This window comes from Nomascus leucogenys, chromosome 4 (genome assembly GCF_006542625.1).
Source record: "Nomascus leucogenys isolate Asia chromosome 4, Asia_NLE_v1, whole genome shotgun sequence".
Taxonomy (NCBI): domain Eukaryota; kingdom Metazoa; phylum Chordata; class Mammalia; order Primates; family Hylobatidae; genus Nomascus; species Nomascus leucogenys.
Genome location: NC_044384.1, coordinates 84,622,878 through 84,633,929, shown reverse-complemented (window position 1 = coordinate 84,633,929; position 11,052 = coordinate 84,622,878). Strand labels below are relative to the sequence as shown.

At 54.0% G+C, this 11,052-nt stretch overlaps 1 protein-coding gene across 2 annotated transcripts; it reads right to left on the bottom strand.

Moving 5' to 3' along the window:
- Positions 1-607: 607 nt before the first annotated feature.
- Positions 608-9,176, bottom strand: ARL2 (ADP ribosylation factor like GTPase 2). Of its 2 annotated transcripts, XM_003274175.4 has the most exons (5): positions 8,496-9,089; positions 4,316-4,426; positions 4,057-4,219; positions 2,281-2,361; positions 608-1,074 (listed from the first exon to the last, which is right to left on the bottom strand). In XM_003274175.4, the coding sequence occupies exons 1-5, from the start codon at positions 8,558-8,560 to the stop codon at positions 940-942; spliced, it is 555 nt and encodes a 184-aa protein (XP_003274223.2). In that variant the 5' UTR covers positions 8,561-9,089; the 3' UTR covers positions 608-939. The 2 variants fall into 2 exon arrangements, with proteins under 2 accessions (XP_003274223.2, XP_030667013.1); XM_030811153.1 differs by lacking the exons at positions 608-1,074; positions 2,281-2,361 and having other exon boundaries at positions 3,711-4,219; positions 8,496-9,176.
- Between the last annotated feature and the right edge of the window lie 1,876 nt (positions 9,177-11,052).

Below are 11,052 nucleotides of genomic sequence, written 5' to 3'. Positions count from 1 at the left end.
TTTTTAGTAGAGACGGGGTTACACCGTGTTAGCCAGGATGGTCTAGATCTCCTGACCTCGTGATCCGCCCACCTCGGCCTCCCAAAGTGCTGGGATTACAGGCGTGAGCCACCACGCCCGGCCGGAGCCCTTGCTCTTCATGCCTGTCCTGTGATCCCCTCTGCCTGAACCTGTGCTGGCCTTGTATAGCTGTTCACGTTGTCCACTGCACATGGGTTCCCGGCTGCAACAGAGAATTGGGAGCTGAATTTCAGCCCATGTTCCATGCAAAAAGTTGGAGCCCTGGTCTGGAGCTGTGTCCGTTTTTCTAATTCATACCTATGAGAGTTGGAGTTCCCCTGGTGAACTGTCTTCCCCTTCTTCTACCTAAAAAACTACTCACGCTTTACTCCCAGCTTTAATGTGACCTCCGTTAGGAAGCCTGCCTTGACTCCTCCAGATGGAGTCAGTTGCACCATGTCCCATGCTTCTAACTTTTTCTGCATCCCTTTGACATAGCCACAGTTCACCATCGACTGCAATGATCTGTTCCTTTCTGTCCCCTGCTGGATTGTGGGTCCCAGGTGGTCTCTAATGCTGTTGAATCAACAAATGACTCAGCCAGGAATCAGGGCAAGGAGCGGTTTATTTCACAGCTGAGTGAAGGATGAGGCCCACAGCCTCGGTAGCAGCAGTGGCAGCTCCTCCCCGCCTAGCCCTCTCTTCTTGGTATGGTAGCCAAAGGCCAGGTCAGGAGCCAGAGAGACAGCCAGGGCACAGCCCTCCCGCCACGGGAGCCGGGTGGCCGCAGAGCAGCAGCGGGCAGCAGTAGCAGCAGCAGGTTGGGGTGGAGGAGGGGGAGTGTTAGTTTGGCTGGCTGACTCCCATCCCCCATGGGTAGTGTTTATTTAGTGAAGGTTGGGGGACCTGGACTGCTAGGTGGGGGGCATCTGGAGTGGTTCAGTCAGCTGTGAAGATGCGGCTGGAAATGTCATCCAGGAGCCAGTCGATGCCCGGCAGCAGGTTCTCCCCAGTGACAGCGCTGCAGCCCTGGATGCACCAGTGGTGGCTACGGATGGAGTCCAGCTCCAGGGCCTGGGAGGACAAAGGTGCTGATGGTGGTGGCCAGTGACTGCAGACCCTGCCTGCCGTCAGCCCCTTCCCTCCCCAGCCCAGAGGAACTCCATGCCTCCCTCAAGGCCCTGCTCCAGGTCATCCCATCCAGGAAGCCCCACCGGTCCCAGGGAGAGTTTGTCAGCCCCCAGGGGCACCTGGGCTCTGTCCAGTACCACGCCAGTGCTGCCCCTTAGTGATGTAAATGCAGCATGGGCTCCTGAGCAGCCACCAGGATCCAGGCATCATGCTAAGAGCCCCACACATCCTCTCTCACTCATTCTCCTCAAGCCCTCATGAGCCAGGGACTGTGTTGACCATTTCACCAAGGAGGAAACCACAGTTCAGAAAGGTTAAGCAACCTGCCTAGGGGAATATAGCTCATAAGCGGCAGAGCCAAGATTTTAACCCTGCTCTTTCTCACTGTGGTGCTTAAGCACTAGAATCATGGTTAAAATGTGGGCTCTGGGGTCAGACAGGCTTCCTGTCTATTTAGTGGCTGTGTGACCTGGGACAAGTTACCTAACCTCTGTGAGCCTGCTTCACCATCTGTAAAATAATAGTTCTCACCTCATGAGGTTGTTGTGAGAATGAAATGAGTTAATCCACGCAAGGAGCAGAGCATACTGAAAGCACTGACTATGTGCTGGCTACTGTTAGCCTGTGAACAACACATGCACAGCTCTGCCTTCCCCAGGCTGTGGGCCACCCCATGCCTTATTAATCACTGGATCCCCAGTGCCCTGCATAGGTCCTGCCACCTAGCAGGGGCTAATAAATGCTTTTCTTATTATTATTTTACTTTTTTTTTTTTTTTGAGACGAAGTCTCACTCTTTTCCCACAGGCTGGAGTACAATGGCACGATCTTGGCTCGCTGCAACCTCCACCTCCTGGGTTCAAGTGATTCTCCTGTCTCAGCTCTCCTGAGTAGCTGGGATTACAGGCGCACGCCACTGCACCTGGCTAATTTTTGTATTTTTAGTACAGACGGGGTTTCATCATGTTGGTCAGGCTGGTCTCGAACTCCTGACCTCAGGTGATCCACTCGCCTTGGCCTCCCAAAGTGCTGGTATTACAGGCGTGAGCCACTGCACCCAGCCTTTTTGGTTATTTTTAATAAATGCTTTTAAAATAAATAAATGTGTGCCCCTTTCCCTCAGTGAGCCTGTCGCGGGGCCTGGACTCACCTCGCGGATGGCGTTAGAGGACAGTGCTCCAGGCAGGTCCTGCTTGTTAGCAAAGATGAGGAGGGTTGCTCCGGCCAGGCGCTGGGGGAGAGAAGATAGAGGGATGGGGTGGGGACTCAGAGGACAGCCTGACCCCTCCTCTAATGGCCCAGAGCATCTGGGGTGAAGGATCGACCTGGAAGATCAAGGTGAGGCCCCGTGGTGGTGGGAGAGGCCCAGGAGTGAGTTTGTGGACATAGCCATCAAGGCTGGCCCACATGGGTGGAGCAGCCCTGGGCCAGGGTTCTGGTTCCAGCCAACCACCACCCAGGGGACACCACTGTACCCGTGCTCCAGCTTCCTCTTCCATAAACAGGGAGGGGTGTTGGATAAGATGATCCCTGAGCTCTCTGTGGTTCTAGACTGCTCCAATCTGATGACCAGACATGCACAGAGGATGTGACCTCTCCCTCTTCTGGGTTCACACAGCCCTTTAACCGTTCCACTCCCGACAGGCCTCACTGTCCACCTCTGATTCTAGTTGTTTCCACATATGTGTCTGTGATTGGGAGAGATGTGGGTGGACGGGTCTAACCCTTGGGCCTTGACCTGCCTTGACCAGCATCTGACGGCCCTGATCTGGTTTGACCTGCTCCACCCACATAGGAGATGTGTGCGGTGTGCCCAGGACAATCCCCACTCCGCCTGCAGAATCCCCCCTTTCACTCTTGCAAGTGTCCTCATTTTCAACTAAATACAATGTTGTAGCCTGAATCAAACATTGGAACACAAAAAGTATATGAGTGGAAAAACTGGTGAAATTCAAATAAAATCTGTAATTAAGATAATAGTAATTCACCAGTGTTGATTTATTAGTTTGGACAGGCCATGGTTAGGTAAGGTGGGGAAGCAAGGTAAAGGGTATATGGGGGACTTCTGACCTCTGTACTATCTTTGCAAGTGTCCTTTTTTTTTTTTTTTTTTGAGACGGAGTCTCACTCTGTTGCCCAGGCTGGAGTGCAGTGGCACAATCTTGGCTCACTGCAAGCTCTGCCCCCCAGGTTCACGCCATTCTCCTGCCTCAGCCTCCTGAGTAGCTGGGACTACAGGCGCCCGCCACCATGCCTGGCTAATTTTTTGTATTTTTAGTAGACACGGGGTTTCACTGTGTTAGCCAGGATGGTCTTGATCTCCTGACCTTGTGATCCGCCCGCCTCGGCCTCCCAAAGTGCTGGGATTACAGGCGTGAGCCACTGCGCACGGCCCCTTCCTTTTTTTTTTTTTTTTTTTTGAGACAGGGTCTCGCTCTGTTGCCCAGGAGGCTGGAGTGCAGTGGCACGATCACAGCTCACTGCAGCCTCGACCTCCTAGGCTCAACTGATCCTCCTGTCTGAGCCTCCAGAGTAGCTATGATTACAGGTGCGTGCCAGGAGCCCCGGCTGAGGTCACACAGCCAAGAGTCAGACTCTTGAGACAGGCTCCACGGCCTCTCGAAGCTTCATACTGGCCTTGGGTCATCCTCCCTAAAGCCCAGTGATGTGGGTGTCATCATCACCATTTCAAGGCACAGAAACCGATGCTCAGGGTAGTGACGTAGTAACACCACAGGGACGTTAACTCAATCTCAGTCCACAGCATGTGTCCTGCCTCAGGCACCATGGGCCTCCCATGGTGGGGGCCCAGTGAAGGAAGGGATCCTGCCTCTAGTTTCCCTCTGGGGCCATGGGCCCCTCTGGGCATCGGCTGAGAAGGCGGCCACACGTCCATACATGTACACAAAGGGTAGGAACTGCCCACCTCCTCCACCAGCAGGCTCTGGAGCTCCCGCTGGCAGTCCTGCATGCGCTGGCGGTCCGCGCTGTCCACTACCCAGATGAGGCCATCGGTGCTCTCAAAGTAGTTCCGCCAGTAGGACCGCAGGGACTTCTGGCCACCCACATCCCAGATGTTCAGCTTGAATCTGGGCAAGGAGCGGATGACAGGAGGGTCAGCTGGGCCCCTCTCCCACCTTCCCTGCCCTGCTCTGGGCTGGCCTACCCACAGGGCCCCTGCTCACCCTCGGTGCTCCAGGGTCTTAATGTTGAAGCCCAGCGTTGGGGAGATGGTGTCGATGTCCTCCCCATTGAACTTCTTCAGGATGGTTGTCTTTCCAGCATTGTCCAGGCCACTGGGGCACAGCAGGTTAAGGAGAAGTCCCTGTTCTCTGCCAGGTGGTGATATCGTCGCAGAGCCCCTTAGGGGACTCATTATTTCCCACCATGTATCAAACTGAGTTGAGCACATGCCTGACCATAATCGGCCCACAATTAATATGAAAGTATCAAATTATAAATATCATCTCTACTGACCAAAAGCTCCTTAATTTGTTGAACACCTACTATGTGCCAGACCCTCTTCTGGGTGCTAGAGGACAAAGCCCTGCCCTTAGGAAGCTTACACTCTGGTGGGAAGACAGTCAATAAAGTACAAACAAATGAGAAAAGAAGGCCTTGCCAGATCCTGGCTAGCACCATCAATACAACAGAGAGGCTTTCCAAGAGGGCCATCAGAGGAGGCTCTTTCAGCTCGGGTGCTGGGGAAGGCTTCTCTGAGGTGTCTGGAGCTGAGACCCAAAATACAAGGAGCAAGCTTTTTGAAGAACTAAGGTAAGAACAAATATCTGGAGGCAGCCACCCTCATTTGTTTCTGGAATATTCCAGACCTGCTACTGCACAGTGCAAATTAATGGGTGTGCTTACCTGTGGAGGGAACCACCCTCCTCTATCCTCCCAACACTGAAGCTCAGTTGAGCATGGTGGGGTGGGCAGGTCCTGGACTCGACCACCTTTCCCTGCTCATCGGAGCTGGGGCGAATGACCCAGGCCCAGGAAAGGGGTGAAGAGGGCACTTCCCCTGAGGCCCAGCCTTAGCCCCTGGAACCTGGCCGCTGATGACCCCCTGCCCCCAAGCCATCATCCATGTTTCCTTCCCCTCTCAATCATCCCCACTGGCTGATGAGCGTGCCATTCTTTCTCCCACCTTAAAAAGAGCAAATAGGCCAGGCGCGGTGGCTCACACCTGTAATCCCAGCACTTTGGGAGGCCGAGGTGGGTGGATCACCTGAGGTCAGGAGTTCGAGACCAGCCTGACCAACAAGGTGAAACCTCATCTCTACTAAAACTACAAAAATTAGCCAGGTGTGGTGGCAGGCGCCTATAGTCCCAGCTACTCGGGAGGCTGAGACAGGAGAATTGCTTGAACCCGGGAGGCAGAGGTTGCAATGAGCCGAGATCACACCACTGTACTCCAGCCTGGGCGACTCAGCGAGACCCCGTCTCATTAAAAAAAAAAAAAAAAAAAAAAAAGAACAAACAAAGCCCTTGATCTCTCTGCCCCATCTAGTTATTCATTTGTATCTTTCCTTTTACAGGAAATCTCAAAATAGTTGTTTGTGCTCACCCCCATTTCTGCCTTCTTGCACTTTCAAGTACACACTCCCATCAGGCTTTTGCTGCTGCTGTGGCCAGAACTGCTCTTACCAAGGTCGGTCCCCAAAGACCTCCCTGTGGCCCTCTAGTGCTGGGACAGTGCTCAGTCATCTTCTGTTCCCCACTCAGCACCTGATGGAGTGGCTCACCCTCCTCCCCAGCACATGTGCTGCCCTTGCACTGGGACACACCTTCACCTGGTTCTCCTCCTCACCTGACTTCATCCTGGTACAACCGGGTTCTCTTATCTCTGGCCACGCTCATCCCTGGGTGACCTCATTCAGGATCACAGCTTCAAATACCATCTCTATCCTGATAACACCCAAATGTGTACCTCCCACACACTGGACCTCAGTGCCTGCATCCAGCTGCCTACCTGACACTTCGGGCTGTCTCAGAGGCATGTCAATGGGACACACAGGCACACACAGGGTTCTCATCTCCACCCTGAACCTGCTCCTCCCCCAGTCCTCTCCATCTCAGCAAATGGCTCCTCACCCTTCTAATTGCTCAGGCCAGAAACTTCCATGACCTCACTACTTCCATCCTGGTCCAAGCCACCATCCTATCTCGCCTGCATCACTGCAGTGGCCTAACTGGTCTCCAATTCCTTCTCTCCACTGCACTTCTCACTGAAAGGGAAAACTAAAAACCAAAAGGCCCTAGGTGAGGTGGTTCCCAGTCAATGCTCCTCCCCACTCCAGCCATACTGCCTTCCTCGCCAGTCCTCTGAACACGCCAGTTAGTCCTCCCAGGGCCTCTGACTTGCTGTTCCCATTGCTTTAAAGTTTCCCCCCCAATTGCTGTATGATTCAACCCTCACCTCCCTCATGTACTCAATTGTCACTTTTTTTTTTTTTTTGAGACAGAGTTTCACTCGTCACCCAGGCTGGAGTGCAATGGCACGATCTCAGCTCACTGCAATCTCCGCCTCCCAGGTTCTAGCAATTCTCTTGCCTCAGCCTCCCGGATAGCTGGGATTAAAGGTGTCCACCACCACAAACAGCTAATTTTTGTATTTTCAGTAGAGACGGGATTTTACCATGTTGGCCAGGCTGGTCTCAAACTCCTGACTTCAGGTGATCCATCCGCCTCAGCCTTTCAAAGTGCTGGGATTACAGGCATGAGCCGCTGCGCCCTGCCATCATACAGTGGCCTTCTTTGACCACCCTAAATTGCATTATTCTCCATACATATATATGTAGTGGGAGTTCATCCTGGAGCAGTATAAGGCCCTGTTCCCCAGAAGCATGGTCCAAAGCATGACCCATATATATATAGATGTATGGAGAATATATATATGTATAAATAGAGACGGGGTCTCACTATGTTGTCCAGGCTGGTCTCAAACACCTGGGCTCAAGCGAGCCTCCCACCTCAGCCTCCCAAAGTGCTAGGCTTACACGTGTGTGCCACTGCACCCAGCCTCTATTACATATTTTACTTACTTCCTGTGCTACCATCTTTCTACTCCCCCGCATTACAGAATTTCCATGAAGGTAAGATTTTTTTGTTTTATTACCCTGGCCCCTAGGACAGTGTCTAGCACATATTAGGCACTCAATATTTATCAAATGAGTGAACTGTATGCTTTTCTCAGAGCTCTTTAAAACAGACATGGGGCCGGGCACGGTGGCTCACGCCTGTAATCCCAACACTTTGGGAGGCCAAGGCCGGTGGATCACTTGAGGTCAGGAATTCGAGACCAGCCTGACCAACAGGTGAAACCCCGTCTCTACTAAAAATATAAAAAAAAAATGGCCGGGTGTGGTGGCGGGCACCTGTAATCCCAGCTACTTGGAAGGCTGAGGCAGGGGAATAGCTTGAACCTGGGAGGCGGAGGTTGCAGTGAGCTGAGATTGCGCCACTGCACTCCAGCCTGGGCAACAAGAACGAAACTCCGTCTCAAATAAAATAAAATAAAATAAAACAGACATGGGCTGGACTCCGTGGCTCATGCCTATATTCCCAGAGTTTTGGGAGGCTGAGGCAGGAGGACCAATGGAGCCTAGAAGCTGGAGGCTGCAGTGAGCCTTGATTGCGCCACTGCACTCCAGCCAGGGCAACAGAGCAAGACCCTGTCTCAAAAAATAAAAGTCATGATGTGATTATTAAGTTATATGTGCACGTAAGCGTCTTATCTCCCCTGCCATTCCCCCGCGGGGCCTAGCACAGAGCAGGGGGAACAGGTGCGGGCGCCTAACTGGACTCAGCGCACAGGGCGCACGGGGCACTCGGGCCCACACACACCTCCTCAGTCGCAGGGACAACCACGGGCCGCGTACCACCAAAGAGACGGACTGTTGGATCCACGCTCGAAAGGATCCGCGGAGCCCACATCCGCCACCCGCCACCCGCCACCCCGCACGCCCCCGGGATTCGGAGCTCGAGGGCGGGGCCGGGGCCTGGAACCCTCGGGCCCGGGGGAGGAGATCAGGGCCGGGAGGGCAGCGGCCCCACGCTTGGGCCAGGCCGCCGGGTGGTGGCGTCCGAGTCATCTCCGGGACCCATCACCCCTGACACTCGGGCCGCCCGACCCCGCCAGTGCGCCTGCAGGCCCGCTTCTGCGGCCCTCGGAGCTGGCCCCTGCCCCAGGCCAGGGGTGCGGCTCCTCCCAGCCAGCCGGGGCGATTGGTGGGGCCCGCGTGGTGACGCCAGGGGCAGTTGGGACGCCCCGGCCGCCGTGTTCCGCTCCCGACAGGGGGCGCCCGGCACCGCCCGCCCGGCGGGGCCCCGCTACCCCTGTGGCTCCGGCGTCCGGGAGGATACAGCATGAGCAGTCGCAGCTCCCGCTCTTTCTGCTTCATCTTCTTCAGAATGGTCAGGAGCCCCATGGTCCGTGGAGCCCCCTCCCGGCCGCCGTTTCTTCCCAGTCCCGGGACCCCGCTCCCGGTTCCTATTGGCTATCACGCTCGCCGACGGCACAGCCGATTGGCCGGACGCTCGTTTGGTCCCGCCCTCACCACACGTGACCGCGAGGTCGCCCGCGCCGCTACTGCGAGGGTCCCTCTAGCGGCGCAGGGGGTTTCTGTGCTGCCGCCCGCCCTGACGCTGCGCCTCCCAAGGGCTGAGGCTGGGGGAGCAAGGGCGACTCCCTCACCCTTTCCCCTGCCGGACCGGGGCTCTCGGCTGGAGCGGAAACCTTGAAGTTCCTGAGTTGCATCTTGCTGCGTCTGACCTGAGAGTCAGAACCCAGGGCCGCCAGGTACGGACGAACTCATCCTGGGGCCAGTGTAGGCCCCTGTTCCCAGCAACACGGTCCAAATCCTGCTAATCTGGGCCCTCGGCATCGTCCTCTGACAGAGCAGAAAGTTGGGCCTCCCCCTACCCAGCTCCGGCGGCTCTCAATTCAGGGCGGCGGTGCCCCCTGGAGGCCGTTCGGAAACATGCGGGGCGTCCCTGGGTTCCAATGACGGAATTGTAGTCCCGCCCCAAAGGCTGCCCCCACCCAGAGGCCCAGCGTTTCCCTGTTGAGAAGCACAGTTCCTACTTTTGCGGATGGAAAAACTGAGGCCCAGATGGTGCTTAGCACGGTGGCTGGCATGTAGTAGGTGCTCAATAAATATTTGTTGTTGAATGAATGGCTTTGTCCAAGAGTTTCATTCTTTACCTTAGCGCTCGAGAAGTCCAGAAGAAGTGAGGAAATAGGTCAAGGACCAAGACCTTTTGTAAACTCAGGAGAGAGCCTTATTGTCTTAATTCAGGCCCCAGCCGGCTGCAGAGTAAGTATGAATAGATAGCACGGAAGAGCCTCTTTCATGCTTGGGAAAGAGCTGCCAGCACCAGCTGAAGACAATGGCTAACTCCTGTGTAACTGTTTGCAACGCACTCCACGTGTTCAGCTTCATCCTCCCTGCAACCCTGAGAGGTTTTTATTCTTTTCGTAGCTATGATAATGGAATCTCGAGTGTTTCAGGAGCATGAGTGCGATTCAAACTCAGGTCTAGTAAATGGTAAAGCACAATGTCTTCATGCCTCCATGAAGTTTGCCTAGAGAGAGGTCTGGAAGAAGCTGGAGCTTCCCATCTTGCAGAAAGGGGCTTGTGGTCAGAGGAGGGCTGAACAGATAGGCTGCCTGAGTGGGACCCTTCGGTCAGCACCATTTACCCTCCATCAGACACACACAAAGGAAGAAAGTGAGCATAGCGCCTACCCAGAGGCTTTGAAACACAGCTAAGATCAAAATGGGAAATGCTGGCCGGGCGCCATGGCTCACGCCTGTAATCTCAGCACTTTGGGAGGCCGAGGCGGGTGGATCACGAGGTCAGGAGTTCAAGACCAGCCTGGCCAACATGGTGAAACCCCGTCTCTACTAAGAATACAAAAAATTAGCTGGGCGTGGTGGCAGCACCTGTAATCCCAGCTACTCGGGAGGCTGAGGCAGAGAATTGCTTGAACCGAGGAGGCGGAGGTTGCAGTGAGCTGAGATTGTGCCACTGCACTCCAGCCTGGGCGACAGAGTAAGATTCCGTCTCAAAAAAAAAAAAAAAAAAGAAATGTCTACAGGTAGGAGCCTGCCATCCTGCTTCTAGGAGCCTGCACCACAGACATTCTGGCACTGCACAGGAACATTTATGACAACGAAGTTCACTGTGGCATGCTTTGGAACAGCGAGAAATTGGAAAAAACCTAAGTGCCTCCAGTGAGGGCAGGCTACCTGAGCCGGGGTAGGTGCATGTGGATTCATGAAGCCCTTAAAACAGTGAAGTGGGCCAGGCGCAGTGGCTCATGTCTAATCCCAGCACTTTGGAAGGCAGAGGTGAGTGGATTGCTTGAGCCCAGGAGTTCAAGACCAGCCTGGCCAACTTAGGGAGACTCCCATCTCTACAAAAAATACAAAAATTAGCCAGACGGGCTCACTTGAACCCAGGAGGCGAAGGTTGCAATGAGCTGATATTGTGCCACTGCACTCCAGCCTGGGCAAAAGAGTCTGTCTCAAAAAAAAAAAAAAAAATTAGATGTGATGGTGCACTGTGGTGGTGCACATCTGTAGTCCCAGCTACCTAGGAGGCTGAGGTGGGAGCCCAGGAGGACGAGGCTTCAGTGAGCCGTGATCATGCCACTGCACTGTAGCTTTCATGACAGAGTTAGACCCTGTCTCAAAGAAACAGAAAACAGTGAGGTGGAGCTTAAGATACCAGTGTGGAAAGATGTCTGCGCCATATTAAATGAAAAACAAAAACAAATACAAATTCAATCCTGTTTTAGTTTTAAAAATAACATTAACTGGAAATATGCCCACTTAGCAATATTTTTTAATCTATGAGATGCATTCCATTAAGGAAGTGGATTGTAAAATTAGTGTCACAAATAGGTTGAACCATAT